The sequence below is a fragment of the Thalassophryne amazonica genome, chromosome 5 (assembly GCF_902500255.1).
Source record: "Thalassophryne amazonica chromosome 5, fThaAma1.1, whole genome shotgun sequence".
In the NCBI taxonomy this organism is placed as follows: domain Eukaryota; kingdom Metazoa; phylum Chordata; class Actinopteri; order Batrachoidiformes; family Batrachoididae; genus Thalassophryne; species Thalassophryne amazonica.
In genome coordinates this window covers 124251348-124268298 of record NC_047107.1, presented here as the reverse complement: position 1 = coordinate 124268298, position 16951 = coordinate 124251348, and the positions used below count along the sequence as shown (strand labels likewise).

At 43.2% G+C, this 16951-nt stretch overlaps 1 protein-coding gene across 1 annotated transcript; it reads left to right on the top strand.

Annotated features, from left to right (window-relative positions):
• The first annotated feature begins 6946 nt into the window (after positions 1-6946).
• Positions 6947-16951, top strand: LOC117510007 (homeobox protein cut-like 2). The gene is given in 10 exon segments (XM_034169614.1): positions 6947-6980; positions 8259-9097; positions 10363-10432; positions 10435-10503; positions 10506-10526; positions 11933-12147; positions 12149-12239; positions 14079-14267; positions 14359-14635; positions 16062-16951. Coding segments are annotated over 10 exon segments (2613 nt in total). The 3' UTR covers positions 16870-16951.

The following is a 16951-nucleotide window of genomic DNA, read 5'->3' as shown; positions in this document are numbered from 1 at the left end:
CCATCAACAGAATCATAATCTCTAACTATTTTAATAATCAGTTATTTAATGCATTTCTTTTTTTAATCAAATCAAATCAGTTTTATTTATATAGCGCCAAATCACAACAGTTGCCCCAAGGCGCTTTATATTGCAAGGCAAAAGCCATACAATAATTACAGAACAACCCCAACGGTCACAACGACCCCCTATGAGCAAGCACTTAGTGACAGTGGGAAGGAAAAACTCCCTTTTAACAGGAAGAAACCTCCAGCAGAACCAGGCTCAGGGAGGGGCAGTCTTCTGCTGGGACTGGTTGGGGCTGAGGGGAGAGAATCAGGAAAAAGACATGCTGTGGAGGGGAGCAGAGATCAATCACTAATGATTAAATGCAGAATGGTGCATACAGAGCAAAAAGAGAAAGAAACACTCTGCCTCCCATTCTACTCTTAAAAACCCTAGGAACTACAAGTAAGCCTGCAGTCTGAGTGCGAAGCGCTCTATTGTGTGATATGGTACTATGAGGTCCCTAAGATAAGATGGGACCTGATTATTCAAAACCCTATAAGTAAGAAGAAGAATTTTAAATTCTATTCTAGAATCATTAGGAAGCCAATGAAGAGAAGCCAATATGGGTGAGATGTGCTCTCTCCTTCTAGTCCCTGTCAGTACTCTAGCTGCAGCATTTTGAATTAACTGAAGGCTTTTCAGGGAACTTTTAGGACAACCTGATAATAATGAATTACAATAGTCCAGCCTAGAGGAAATAAATGCATGAATTAGTTTTTCAGCATCACTCTGAGACAAGACCTTTCTGATTTTAGAGATATTGCGTAAATGCAAAAAAGCAGTCCTACATATTTGTTTAATATGCGCTTTGAATGACATATCCTGATCAAAAATGACTCCAAGATTTCTCACAGTATTACTAGAGGTCAGGGTAATGCCATCCAGAGTAAGGATCTGGTTAGACACCATGTTTCTAAGATTGTGGGGCCAAGTACAATAACAGTTTTATCTGAGTTTAAAAGCAGGAAATTAGAGGTCATCCATGTCTTTATGTCTGTAAGACAATCCTGTTTAGCTAATTGGTGTGTCCTCTGGCTTCATGGATAGATAAAGTTGGGTATCATCTGTGTAACAATGAAAATTTAAGCAATGCTGTCTAATAATACTGCCTAAGGGAATCTATTAGATAAATATGATTCAAACCACCGCAGCGCAGTGCCTTTAATACCTACGGCATGCTCTAATCTCTGTAATAAAATTTTATGGTCACAGTATCAAAAGCAGCACTGAGGTCTAACAGAACAAGCACAGAGATGAGTCCACTGTCTGAGGCCATAAGAAGATCATTTGTAACCTTCACTAATGCTGTTTCTATACTATGATGAATTCTAAACCTGACTGAACTCTTCAAATAGACCATTCCTCTGCAGATGATCAGTTAGCTGTTTTACAACTACCCTTTCAAGAATTTTTGAGAGAAAAGGAAGGTTGGAGATTGGCCTATAATTAGCTAAGATAGCTGGGTCAAGTGATGGCTTTTTAAGTAATGGTTTAATGACTGCCACCTTAAAAGCCTGTGGTACATAGCCAACTAATAAAGATAGATTGATCATATTTAAGATCGAAGCATTAATAATGGTAGGGCTTCCTTGAGCAGCCTGGTAGGAATGGGGTCTAATAGACATGTTGATGGTTTGGAGGAAGTAACTAATGAAAATAACTCAGACAGAACAATCGGAGAGAAAGAGTCTAACCAAATACCGGCATCACTGAAAGCAGCCAAAGAGAACGATATGTCTTTGGGATGGTTATGAGTAGAAACCTGGGGTTGTTCTTATTTTCTTCAATTAGTGATGAGTAGGAAGATGTCCTAGCTTTATGGAGGGCTTTTTTTATAGAGCAACAGACTTTTTCCAGGATTTTTATAACAGCATAACGGACCGTTATGCTGTTTTAAAAAAAATTTACACTGCAGTTGGGCTGTTACATTGTTTTTGAGGGTGTGTAATGGGAAATTGATCATTTATCTACGTTGATTGTGGACCCGCTGCTTATGATGTGGAAGCAGCGCATCTGCAATTCATCAACCTATATCAAAGCACTTTAAAGATGTCAGTTGTGACTCACCTTTTCTGCTGATTAAAGTCTCTAAACGGGTCTCTTTTTCTGTGAGAATCGTCCACTGCTTCACACAGGTTTTATTCCTTCGTCATTAGCGTGCCTTTTTTGTGGGGCAGGCGACGACACAGTTCTCTGCCGTGGCCTGGAACATTAATATCTCCTTCTCTGGCTCCTAAACTAAAGCTACTGTCCCTCATGATAATAAGAATCATAATACTAATAACCTCTGCTCTGTGTTTGTGTGTGTTACGGGATTTGCTGCGGCTCTCTCTGTCGAGTAAAGTTGGAAAGACGGATCATTCCGCAATCAATAACTTCAAAGTGAATTGCCATTTTAAATCAAATGACACCTCTTTCCAGACGTTGTAAAACAGACAGCGTACTACACCGACCTGTTTTTTCCCAAAATGAGACGTCCTCTGTTCCGTCGGGGAGAACGTATCTCAACGCTGCCCTAGTCTGAGCACAGACATGCTGCGGCGCTCCAGGCGTGAGTATTGTAGGAGAGAACGGGACCAAAGTAACATTTTACATTTATATCCCTCTGAAACACTATTGCCTGCATTTTGAGGGCCAAATTTTGTTAAGCAAAGCCATAGTTTTTTTTTTTTGTTTTTTTTTTTATCTTTGTTGCAGTCTTACTTTAAAGCCAAAAGAAAAAGGCATCAGGGCAAACATGGGAAAGTGTAGTGTGTCACTGCACAGGAACTAATTTATACACAGCAGTTTACTATAGAAAATCCTTACAATTTTTTTTTGAACTTCAAGATTAATTTCTGATTACTCTACATTTTGAAGTTTAAAAAAACACCAAAGAAGGCCCTTTATAACGTCATAAAGCAAAAGTTTCAGCGAAGTTGAAGCCTAAACATCCCCATACCCCCGGCTTCTTAAGGTGATTTTTCCATCCCGTTACGCTGAGAAAAAAATCCTGTTGAGAACCCTGCATGTGGTGTGCATGTGCTTGCACACAAGCGGGATGGTGCTTGTGTGTGCGTGTACTTCCTCAGTGCAGCGAAAAAAATTAAGTCAGAAATTAGTCCAGGTTTTCATTCTAACTTCCTCCTTAACAGCTCTTAATGCCTCCAGACAGCTTACAGCGCATGGATTTGTTGTTGTTGTGTGTGTGTGTGCGTGCGTGTGCGCGCACAGTGCAATGGTACCAAACGTATGGAACCAAATTTGCACAATACATGGAGCCAAATTGCAATCTAAATGCAATGCAACACAAATGGGACAAATACTCCATGTCACGTGACATACAAAGCACCAATCAAATGACTACGATCCACTCAGTCATTATATAAAATACTAATAATGCTTGAATATATTTTCCAGTTATTGTTGAACAACAGTAAACCTGAAACTGTTTTGAGAAATTCTTGGTTTTAGTAGTTTAAAGTGTTTATCACAAAGAACAGGCTGGCTTAAAACTGCTTGCTGTTTTTTTTGTTTGTTTGTTTGTTTGTTTGTTTTTTAACTGGTTATAAAAGAATCTGAACTCATGGCAGAATTTATCTTTAGTGTTCTTTTGTGTTTCTTTCAGGCTATCTTTAATTTGGATGTATTGGCTGGATCCGACTGGTTTTAACCCACGGCTTGCGTAAGCAATCAGCCTAACTTTACCATCCTGTTCCTGAGACAACACTGCTCCCAGCCCCCCATAGCTAGCATCCGCCTCCAAAATAAATGGAAGACTAAATCGGCATATCACTCAATCAATCAATCAATTTTTTTATATAGCGCCAAATCACAACAAACAGTTGCCCCAAGGCGCTTTATATTGTAAGGCAAGGCCATACAATAATTATGTAAAACCCCAACGGTCAAAACGACCCCCTGTGAGCAAGCACTTGGCTACAGTGGGAAGGAAAAACTCCCTTTTAACAGGAAGAAACCTCCAGCAGAACCAGGCTCAGGGAGGGGCAGTCTTCTGCTGGGACTGGTTGGGGCTGAGGAAGAGAACCAGGAAAAAGACATGCTGTGGAGGGGAGCAGAGATCGATCACTATGATTAAATGCAGAGTGGTGCATACAGAGCAAAAGAGAAAGAAACAGTGCATCATGGGAACCCCCCAGCAGTCTACGTCTATAGCAGCATAACTAAGGGATGGTTCAGGGTCACCTGATCCAGCCCTAACTATAAGCTTTAGCAAAAAGGAAAGTTTTAAGCCTAATCTTAAAAGTAGAGGGTTCTGTCTCCCTGATCTGAATTGGGAGCTGGTTCCACAGGAGAGGAGCCTGAAAGCTGAAGGCTCTGCCTCCCATTCTACTCTTACAAACCCTAGGAACTACAAGTAAGCCTGCAGTCTGAGAGCGAAGCGCTCTATTGGGGTGATATGGTACTACGAGGTCCCTAAGATAAGATGGGACCTGATTATTCAAAACCTTATAAGTAAGAAGAAGAATTTTAAATTATACTAGAATTAACAGGAAGCCAATGAAGAGAGGCCAATATGGGTGAGATATGCTCTCTCCTTCTAGTCCCCGTCAGTACTCTAGCTGCAGCATTTTGAATTAACTGAAGGCTTTTTAGGGAACTTTTAGGACAACCTGATAATAATGAATTACAATAGTCCAGCCTAGAGGAAATAAATGCATGAATTAGTTTTTCAGCATCACTCTGAGACAAGACCTTTCTGATTTTAGAGATATTGCGTAAATGCAAAAAAGCAGTCCTACATATTTGTTTAATATGCGCTTTGAATGACATATCCTGATCAAAAATGACTCCAAGATTTCTCACAGTATTACTAGAGGTCAGGGTAATGCCATCCAGAGTAAGGATCTGGTTAGACACCATGTTTCTAAGATTTGTGGGGCCAAGTACAATAACTTCAGTTTTATCTGAGTTTAAAAGCAGGAAATTAGAGGTCATCCATGTCTTTATGTCTGTAAGACAATCCTGCAGTTTAGCTAATTGGTGTGTGTCCTCTGGCTTCATGGATAGATAAAGCTGGGTATCATCTGCGTAACAATGAAAATTTAAGCAATACCGTCTAATAATACTGCCTAAGGGAGCATGTATAAAGTGAATAAAATTGGTCCTAGCACAGAACCTTGTGGAACTCCATAATTAACTTTAGTCTGTGAAGAAGATTCCCCATTTACATGAACAAATTGTAATCTATTAGATAAATATGAATCAAACCACCGCAGCGCAGTGCCTTTAATACCTATGGCATGCTGTAATCTCTGTAATAAATTTTATGGTCAACAGTATCAAAAGCAGCACTGAGGTCTAACAGAACAAGCACAGAGATGAGTCCACCGTCTGAGGCCATAAGAAGATCATTTGTAACCTTCACTAATGCTGTTTCTGTACTATGATGAATTCTAAAACCTGACTGAAACTCTTCAAATAGACCATTCCTCTGCAGATGATCAGTTAGCTGTTTTACAACTACCCTTTCAAGAATTTTTGAGAGAAAAGGAAGGTTGGAGATTGGCCTATAATTAGCTAAGATAGCTGGGTCAAGTGATGGCTTTTTAAGTAATGGTTTAATTACTGCCACCTTAAAAGCCTGTGGTACATAGCCAACTAACAAAGATAGATTGATCATATTTAAGATCGAAGCATTAAATAATGGTAGGGCTTCCTTGAGCAGCCTGGTAGGAATGGGGTCTAATAAACATGTTGATGGTTTGGATGAAGTAACTAATGAAAATAACTCAGACAGAACAATCGGAGAGAAAGAGCATATGCCAGCACAGGTGCAGAGGTAAGCTTAGCTTTTAAAGTCTCAAAGCTACGGCCACATTCCTCGTCCAATAACCCAAACTGGCTGATCTACCCGACTGGGCTTCACCCCAGCCAACTCTGCTACCAACTTGTGTAGGGGCGCTGCCAACCTTGCAAAACCACCTACAAACTGGCGGTAGTAGCTGGCAAAGCCCAGAAAAGAGCGCAGTTCCGAGAGTGTGACCGGAGGTGGCCAATGAGAACCACCTCCACCTTGCTAGGGTCAGTAGCCATTAATCACCTTTAATTGTACTGTTGTCTACAAATGTGTTGAAATGAAAAATTTACAAATAATGGTAATTCACCATAATAAAAATTTTTTTTTTAATTGGCACACTTTTATAACATTACTTAACCTACTTTGGTGCAACATATTGCCTACCATAAACTTAAAAACAACTTTGACATGCTCTCCTGAATACTAGGACTAGGACTAGTGGACCCTAGGACGAGTGGGAAGTTCCCATCCCCTGCATTCCATGTCAGGAGTAAGCAGGTTCAGACAATGAATGAATGACTCGTAGCCAAAAAGGCCAAAATTATTGTCATGTGTTGAAACTCCCTAACTACCCATGCCCGTTGAATGCTACATCAGGAAAAATAACCAAATCTAACTTTAAAATAGTAACATCATCAAAATCAGTTTGTTCTACATCTCATTTAAAAATGTTCCAAAAATGAACTGTGTGCTCTATCTAGTTTCTGTTACATAAATAACATTCTGCATTACATGTTGCATCTGTGAAGCTTTGGAGCACTCATGTAAGACCAACAATCACGTGTCAAAAATTCAACAAAACTTCAGCTGACCTGGAGACTGGAAGAACAAGAGGGCACGGAGAGGACAAAAATATGGTTGATGGATAGTCCCCAAAAAACATCATAGTGTGGGCCTGATTTACTGAGACCCCAGATAATGAATGCTAAGATGTGTTGGTAATCCAGATTTGTGCGTGTTTGGGACTGCTGGTGATTTACTAAGGCTAATTGTGCAGCTGATTGTGGGTACAGTTTTTTTTATTTTTTTCACATCTTTACAAGTTTTGGATGTTTCCTGGTGTTAGGAGCTCAGCCAAAGTCTTGGCATTTTGCTGAAATGGCGACTCTCAGCTGGGCGGTGGGTGTGGTGGGTGCGGTCGGCTGGGGGCTGCGGTCCAGCACAGGATGATGTCGTTCTAATCCTTCGCTGTCAAAGCACAGAGAGAGGAAAAAAAGAGGAATCAGCCAGAGAGTTGACTGATGACACGAGTTTTCTGTTGACAGGAGCTCCACTTATAGGGAGAAAGGATCAACAGTTATGATAAGTCTGACTTCAGAAATCGAATCTACGTATCTGAATTGACCTAAGCACAAGTTTTCACATTTTAAATGTAAATAACGGCAGAGAAGTCATGCAGAGAATCGACAGTGATTACAAGCGCAGACCATGCACTTTCCACTGAGCGTGAGACCGCTACAGCTCTTCAGCCTTCCAACATGGCGGGGCCGCGATCCCCTCAGGACAGGCCTTTTGTACAGCTCGACCCTATCTAGTAAATCTGTGGTATCTAACACTGCCTGTTTGCATGTTACCTCCACAGTTTTACACACTTGAGTGGACAAAAGGTGTTGGGCTTGAGTCTAGAAGATTATGGGTTCAAATCCCCACCTGACTGGAAAATCACTAAGGGCCCTTGGGCAAGGCCTTTAATCCCCTATTGCTCCCGGTGTAGTGAGCACCTTGTATGGCAGAACCCTGACATCGGGGTGAATGTGAGGCATAATTGTAAAGCGCTTTGAGTGTCTGATGCAGATGAAAAAGCGCTATATAAATGCAGTCCATTTACCATTTCATTTACAAACCCCAAATTGCATGTTCATGAAGGCATATGCTCTAAATGCACAATATCCATATTTTACACATTTGAAAGAAACAGTCGTTGGTGCGGTGTTAGTAATCAGCTTACAAGTTTTTTTATGACTGCTATGGTGTTTATGCATGCAACCGTTTAGTAAATCAGGCCTAATATGTGCAGCCTGTGGAACCCCCTCCTTGGTCACACTTGGAAAAAGGATGCATGTATGGATTCTATTACAGATAAGAACAAGTCTAATCTTGTCTTTAATATGTTTTCTTGTCACATGCACAAGATTGTCTACAAAATGTGTGTTTACAGCCCCCCCACAGTGTGAGTTTTGTTGGCAAAAAGTCCTTAAAATAATAACCAACTCCAGCACAAGCACATATTTGAGACATGTTTTACTTGAAAATGTTTTCTCCCTTCCTTATTCCCTGGAATTTTATTTTTAAAAAATGAAGTGATTTTTGTATATTTATTTATTTTGGTCATCTTGCTATTGTTATTAGAAAAAGTGTTAATTGTGAAGTTAGTAAAGGTGAATGCTCTTCTTGTCGTTGTATCATTTAGGTGAGGGTAAGTCATCTCTGAACAGCTCATCGGGCAGAAGCAGTAATGGCACAGGTAGCAGCTCTGATGAAACCATTAAGAGCATTCTTGAACAGGCCAGGAGAGAGATGGAGGCCCAGCAGCATGCCCTGATGGAGATGGAGGCCTGTGGAAGGGCTTCCACTGCCAGCACAGGAGCTCAGGTGGAACGTCTCGGCCCCCCCGAGCGCTCTAGGGGTCTACCTTTACCCATTTCTATCAAACAGGAAGAAGAGGGTTGTGTTACTGTGTGCTTGGCTAATTCCACCAGCAGCCCCCAGACGCCCATCAGTGTCCTTTCTCCAGCTGCCTTTGTCCAGAACATCATCCGCAAAGTTAAATCAGAGATTGGTGAAGCAGGCACCTACTTTGACCAGCACTGGTCTCAGGAGCGAGGATCCATGGGTCTTAGTGGTATTGGTAGCTCTCGGCCCTTCAATTCTGTCTCTCCCTCCTTGTCTTCTTCATCTTCTGGACCTTCTACGTTGCCTCGTGCCTGGCCCCGTCTAGAGAACGGTGACGGTCTCTTCAATAGTGAGGAGGCGTCTGGTGCCGAGGACGAGGTGGGACTGGGTCGACCTGTTGAGGTGAAGGTGGAGTCAGACACATCAGTTAGCGGTGAGTCTCCGGGACCTGGACCTGGAAGGCTTTCGTACTACCCAGCATACATCCCCCGTGCTCTCAAGCCCACTGTGCCCCCCCTGACTCCAGAGCAGTATGAGATGTACATGTACCGAGAGGTGGACACCATCGAACTGACGAGGCAGGTGAAGGAGAAGCTGGCGAAGAACGGAATCTGTCAGAGGATTTTTGGTGAAAAGGTCAGATGTTGCTTTTTCCTCTTTTTTTTTTATTTATTTATTTTCTTTTTGTAAAACACATGCTGCTGTGTCATAATAATAAGCACATCCTACAAATTAGTGGTGTAACGTACCTTAGTTGATCCATACCCCCCTCCCCGCAAGGTTTGGCATGGATATGAACTGCGGATTAATTCCAAAGTTAACATAATAGTGTGAAATACAGATTTGGTGTCATGTTGAATTGTTTTTAAAGTAATAATTGTGTAAATCGTGATGCGGAGTTGCAGTGAATTCCAAACAGACGTGTGTTCAGGTGAATGGAGCACGTTAAAAGTAGACAGCCCTCTGCTGCTGTGTGGCACCTCCGTGCCGAGTCCACCGAGCCGAGCTCAGGCAGGGCCGAGGTGGGTGCTATTCCACCGAGCTCTGGGGGGGGGGGGACAACACCTTTTCTGATTTTTACTGAGCGGGTGTCCTGCTTGGAAAGCAAGGTTACAGTTTATCTCTGCTACTTTTTGGTTTTGTTTTGCTGATCCAAACAATTGTGACTAAAAACTGGTCCAATTTGAACCAGGAGTTTCATGATCCGTTGCACCCTTATTGCAAATGCAGAAGTGAAATAAAACAGATGAGAACACAAGATGTGATCACAGCATTTTCAACAACATGCCTGTCATTGAAGATATTTGTTGAGACATTAATTCATTACACCATATTAAACAAGTTCAGGTTGCAGCGTGCGAGATTTTTCTGTCTCATATGTTCAGGTTCTGTTTTAAACTCCCAGTGCGTTGATCTGCTGAGGCGCTGCCCCCTCCCCTTACCCTGATTGATATAATTTATCACATTTTCTAATTGGTGTGGAGGAATAGTCAGCTTCTTTTTCTGCATCCCGGTGAGACGAGAATTTTCCTAATGTGGAGTCACCACTGACTTTAGTTCCGGTGTGATTTCCTCCTGACTTAGAGCAATTTGGGAGAAATTTGGAGAAGCAAGGCGCTTCAGGAAAAATTATCCAGGATTTTTGCATTTATGTATTTATTTTCATTCACCTCTGTGGATGTGTGGCAGCTGTGGTGGAGGTGGTAAATAGATGTTACATAAGTGTTTACAGTCTGTCACTCCCCTCTAGTGGCTGTCTGCCCACTTTTTACATGTTATTCAAAAATGTACAGCTCAGGCATTTCTTTGTTTTGTGAGTTATTTATAATTTCAGGTGTCGATATCAGTGTGCATCAAGTCTTTTTTCGTCACAATATTCTATCCTGTATGGTTTGATGCAGGTTCTGGGGCTTTCTCAGGGCAGCGTGAGTGACATGTTGTCCCGGCCCAAACCCTGGAGCAAGTTGACCCAGAAGGCAGGGAACCCTTCATCCGTATGCAGCTGTGGCTCCTGGACCAGCTTGGACAGAGCCTGAACCAGCCTCGAACCAGGTCCACATTCAGGGTGAGACTTTCACAGGAAAAAAGTTCAAATACTTTTACTTGAAAAACTGGAAAATCTACTTTTCAGATTTACTTTTAAAGTTGAGGGTGTGTTTTTGTTTGTTTGTTTGTTTTAGCAACTAACATCCACCAAGGGTGCACTGCTCAAGACAGCACCGGTCTAGTAATTAAATTTTGTTTCATCGATTTAATCTCAACACGGTGCCAGTCACACGTTATCTTGGCTAGTTTTTACAATTTTGACCGGAACTTTGAAATGATTATTTCTGTGGATTGTCCATTAATCAAAGGGTCAGTAGTTTTAATCTCCAGTTGCTGCTGCATAACAAAGTGTCATTGGGAAAGATACGGAAACCCCAATCCGCCCAACCTTGGGGTGCATAATCACACACATCAGCCCCACATGAATGTGAGAAAAAAATAAGTATAGACACAGGCTTTACCTTTACCTTTGGTTTTACAAAAAAAAAAATATATATATATATATAATTCAGTCCATAATTAGACTCTTCTAAGATCCCTCAGGTGGGTTCATTGTTTTCATTGAGAAGAAGTCCTATAGGCGCATTGGTGCCAGCACTTATCTCCAGATTTGGTACTGTGAAGCAGATGAGGGTTTATGACTCCCCTGGACTGGACACCAGTTCAATGCAAGTTACTCCCCCAGCCAAGGCTGGTACCCATTTACAGCTAGGTGGACTGAAACCATGCAAATAAGAGTCGTGTCCAAGGACACGGATGTGTAGTCTGACAGCAGTCAAAGCCAAGTCTACTACTGGCACACCAGCCCCTTATAAACTGAGCTACCTGCTCTGTCTCTGTCCTCTTCAGTAAGAGGACAACAGAGAATTCCACAACTGCTGGCTGTGAGAGCAGCAGCTGCACCCTGAAACAGTACAACCTGTCTGCAGCAATTCTGAGGACTGAGACAACCTAATGCCACAGAACAAGCAGAATGAAGAGTTCAACTTTGTTAAATCAAACCAGGGACGTCCAACGTCTTACAGGGGTGATCAACAAAAGAGCCGTGGTATCCAAGAGGATTAACACTAGGAGTTCAGAGGAACAGGCCAGAGGTCAAAGTAACAATCAACAACAACAGACAGTATCCAAAAAAACTGACACGAGGAAAAAACTCAAAAAAACGATAATTCAAATCAGCAAAGAGAAAAGGTTAAGAAAAATAGGGTCATCATACGCTGACTAAATCGTACAGGTGTGACAGGCCCCTAATCTAACTTATTATCTTAATTTCAAAGAACCTAATTCATTTAGGTGTTACTAATTGACACAGTTCAGTTAAGTTGGGTTCAGGTATTTTCTTTTTTCAGTGTAGATGAAAGTCTTTTACTGATAAGTTGTTCTACATATGGATCTGTATGTGACTGTCTTTAATGCAATGTCCAGATAAGAGCCCAGTGACGGCCCACTCGTCACCCTCACCGCCCACGAGCCCGGCGGACAGCCATCCGAGTCCACTGGTTGAACCAGTCAGCCTTTCCCTCGAGAGCAGCAAGGAGAACCAGCAGCCTGAGGGTCTGGGACTGGGGCTTCACCCCTATCCAGAGGGAGGAAAGTCCACTCCCAGTCTCATCGCCCTGCACCAGCCCACAAACCCACTGGTGCATCCAGGAAACGGTGGCCATGTCCCCAGAGCTGGACACTTACGCTGTCACCAAGAAGGTCAAAGAGGTGCTAACGGACAACAACCTAGGTGGGTCTGTGTTCACACAAAAGTCCACATGAGTTCAAAATCAAGGAGAAAAATAATGCATCCTCAGATACAGGAGGGTACCTTGTAAATGCTGCAGCATCCTCATAAAGGCCAAGTCTCCGGTCAGAACCACTCAGAACCCTTATGTGCTGACCCCACTATACAGTACCATCAACTTCTTCTTCTTGCACGATCCATTAAAAAAAAAATCCCATCTGCTTCCATGATTTGATTTAACTTTGTAGGAGTGAAGTTAAATCAAAGAATTGTTTGGATTTCACTGTTGGGGCCTAATATTCTGTGAGACAGTTAGGGTGGTCACTAGTGGCAGGACCTTTGATATGGCATATAGTCACCTGTCTATAGGACTCGAAAAAAACCATGTTAGCCATCACAGGGTGGGAGCTGTGGCCAGGTAGCCGGGTAGGGTCAATGAAGGATTAGACAGGGTTCAACATTTAAAATGGCTCCAATCATATTGAAAACTAGACTACATTATTTGTGAGATCATAAAGGTTCCAAAAGGTTATAGTTTGTGCTATCTATGACTGAATGTTATTGGTTGGAAAAAAGCAAATGTTTTTAAACTGTACCCTTCTTCATTGATCCCTATCTGGCTACAGCTCCCACCCTGTGATGGCCACCATATATATAATCTTAACTTGGATAAATACTAATAAATTATGGGTGGTAAGTTCTGCTTCATAGTAACTCTTGTTTTGCCTCCCTACATGGAGTGTCACGCCCACTTTTACAGCTGAGAAAGTCTATTCATTTCCTGTGTCTCCTTAATGGCCCGGTCACATGGCATATGACAGTTCCCATCACCGAATAGCCTGCAAATCACAGCGCAAAAGGAACGAAAAGAGGAACAAAACGAAACCAAAGCTAACGTGACCTCGGCGCTTTAAAGGAATGTTCACGATCACGTGACCGACAGCAGAAAATTGTTCCTTTCCTTCCCACTGTAGCCAAGTGCTTGCTCACAGGGGGTCGTTTTGACCGTTGGGGTTTTACATAATTATTGTATGGCCTTGCCTTACAATATAAAGCGCCTTGGGGCAACTGTTTGTTGTGATTTGGTGCTATATAAAAAATTGATTGATTGATTGATTTGTTCAGATATCGTTACGTTCGTTCAATACGCCGGACTTGTGAGGTTGAACGAAATGTAAATGAAATCGAATGAAAATGCTAATGTTACAAAACTAAGCAAACAATAAGAAACCATAAAGAGTGACAGCAAAATGAAATACAGATGAATTGAGGTTTTCGGCAACATTTGTTGACATTTTTCGACCGTTTAAGAATCCTGACGAAGCGCCAGCTGCAGGAATGAAGCTGAGCGAAGGTTAAATAATATAAAGATATAGCCAGCAACACTCAAGTGTCCTTCTTAATAAAAGTTTTAATGACTCACCGGCAAGACGACAGGATCAGGAGCACAGACACGTTCGACTAGGTCTTCATCAGTGACACTGATGAAGACCTAGTCGAAACTAGGACACTTGAGTGTTGCTGGCTATATTTTATATTGACTTAGTTTTTGAGCCGTGCACCTCAACTCCTGGTCCCTGTGGAGTGCTCGTTGTTTTTTTTTTCTCTGCTCGAAGGTTAAATAATGCCAACGAAAGTCAATGAAAGTCCAGATTTCTTGTTTCGTTTGGGCTTGTTGCCCTTCGTTAGTGCCATGTGACTGGGCCATCAGTGCCACCGTCTGGCAAAGCAGATATGCAGCCATGTTGTCTGGAGTGCTTTTTTCACTGGTGCTGTTGGACAGTCACAGCAATACCACTCAGGTTGATGTACACTGTGTTTTATTGCATTTGTCTCCAACAGGCCAGCGTCTTTTTGGGGAGACCATCTTGGGTTTGACTCAAGGTTCAGTGTCTGACCTGTTGTCCAGGCCCAAACCATGGCACAAACTCAGCCTGAAAGGACGGGAGCCTTTTGTTCGCATGCAGCTATGGCTCAACGATCCTCACAATGTAGACAAGCTGAGGGCCATGAAGAAGATGGAGAAGAAAGGTAGGAACAACTCAAAGTTGTTTCAGAGGAAGCTCAGAATTTCATTTGGAGTTTGTAACCTTCTTCCCCCCTCACTGTCTCTCACCTGTAGCTTATCTGAAGAGGCGGTACGGGCTGCTGAGCACCGGCTCGGACAGTGACTCGCCCAGCACTCGTTCTGAGTGTGTGAGTCCGACGTTGGGGTCGCTGGACCTGTGTCCTTACAGCCAGGTGAAGAAGCCTCGGGTGGTGCTGGGCACTGAAGAGAAAGAAACCCTGAGGAAGGCCTACGTCATGGAGCCTTACCCCTCTCAGAACACCATCGAGATGCTGGCGTCCCAGCTCAACCTCAAAACCAACACCGTCATCAACTGGTTCCACAACTACAGGCCAGTCTGCATTCGTTTGCCTCCGTGAACTGAGCTAGCGAAAAAAGCTAATTAAAAATTGTGTAGTCGATGCAGAATTCTTTGCTTAGTAACCGCCTGGTGACACTAGGCATCGCTAAAGTGAAAAAAAAAATGCACAGGTCTGGAAGCTTGGTGACGTCTGGTGGCTGATATTGTGTCAGTGTGAAGCTAACCATCAAACGCTGCTGACAGCAGAGAGCTTTTATAGCAAAAATGTAGATGAATCGATGCCAGCATGCTGTCATGCAAAGTTCTCAAATGCACACCAGGAGCAACTTGGGGATTGAGGGTCTTCTCCAAGGGCTCTTGGGGATTTCCTGTCTGACAAGGAGTAGAACAAGCTTGCCTCGCCATGTCTCCTAAGTTAGAAGGACTTATAATGAGGTCAAACTGATCAAAATCTGGTAAACTTTGATGCACCAAATCAATCAAAAAAGCTTTTTATTTTTTTATTTTTTCAGTCTATGTTATATCCTATAGATGTGTCAGCCACCTACTTAACTGGATCCTTTTGTGTGAGCCAGCACGTTGACATCATAACATTGGCAAGAATCATAATATTCACCATGTGACAAAATACTCAACAAATTATACAACAGAACAGGAAAGTAAAACCGGAATTAAACGATGGGTTGATTGTATAAATTATAATACCAAAACTTTTCCTCTGTCCTCCAACCTTTAAAAAGATCTGCGTTTCAGAATGTTATTCCAGAGTCGACATGAAGAGGATAGCATCAAGTGCCCCACCAAGTCAAGTTAGCAACCGTGAGGAAAAACCTTGCGTGCACAATGTGGGCAAATATGTGGTGAAATATAAAATAGAATGAGAAAGTAAATCAGAATAAAAAGAATGGATAGAACATGTAGTTGAGGTTGGTGCTTAAACTTGTCATCTGTACTGTAAATTAGTGATGGCCAAACCCCCTCTTACACAGATGGTGTTTCTGACATTCCGAGGCATGTGTTGAAGTTGCCACCCAACTCGCCACAAACATCTCACACAACGAAACACAGTTGTTGGGAACTCACCACGGTGTGTCAAGTACCTTGGTTATGTTTAAACCAATTAATTTTACTCTTTGCATGGTTGCCAAATACACGCCACGCCCACACCGTCTGTGTGAGAAGCTGTTCAGAAACTCCAAATCCACGATAAAATGGAAAAAAAAAAAAAGTACTGACCAGGAAGCTGCAGACGATGCTAAAGCTACGCTACCAGTCAAATGTTTGGACACGTGTTCCCATTCATTTGAATGGAAGTGTCACAGTTGGTCACATTCGAGAGAAAAGTGCAGCTTCTGTTCACCGTGGATCATATTAGAAACAAAAAAGAAGCTGTTTTAGTGTTTAAATTCTTCTGACTGCCTTCCAGTGAGTGACTCGCAGTACTGTTTACTTGCAGGTCCAGGATGCGACGGGAGGTGTTGATGGAGGGTCTCCCAGACAATGACACAGACACGGAACACCACAGCTACTCGCCCTCAGACACCCGGAGTCCCCACTCTGACGGAGAGGACAGGAGGCTGCAGCAGGCCTCCGGACACGCCCACGCCGCTCCTCCTCTCAGCGCTGCACTGCCTCGTGTCAAACAGGAGGCCATGGACGGGGAGGGCAGCGGAGAAGAGGGGAGGGAGGGCTCCCAGAAACAGACAAGAGTCCAAAGTTTTTCCACAGCGGGACAGTTCCAGCAGAGGAAAAGTGAGCATGAGGACTCCAGCGCTGCTTGTCATGAATCCAACTCAGCTGCCCAGAAGCTGAGGCAGGACGAGGGCGTGAGCAGCCAGGTTCAGGGGCTCTGCACCGGTGCGCTCTCCATAGACGGCCTACAGAGAACAAGCCAGTCTAGACACGAGGAAGAAGACTCTGGCAAGTCGCCCATCGACCCGGTGAGCTTCAAGGCTTCATCGGAGCCATGCCGCAGCAGCCTGGAGGTCTCCCTCAACTCCCCGTCTGCTGCCTCCTCCCCTGGTCTCATGATGTCAGTCTCTCCGGTCCCTTCTTCCTCCGCCCCCATATCGCCCTCCATGCCCAACCCGCCCCCATCGAGCACCAATCACAGCCTGGACCCAAACCCGCTCCCGCCTTTCCAAAGCCCCAAACTTAACAGGAGCACTCAGAGACGCAACGAGAAAATGGCAAACCTCAATAACATCATCCACAGGTTGGAGAGGGCGGCCAATCGAGAGGAGACCCTGGAGTGGGAGTTTTAAATCTGTACGTACTTAAATCCAGTCCTGATGATCCCCAACAGAAGTTTCCAGAAATCATGGAACAGCACGTAACTCCCCAAGG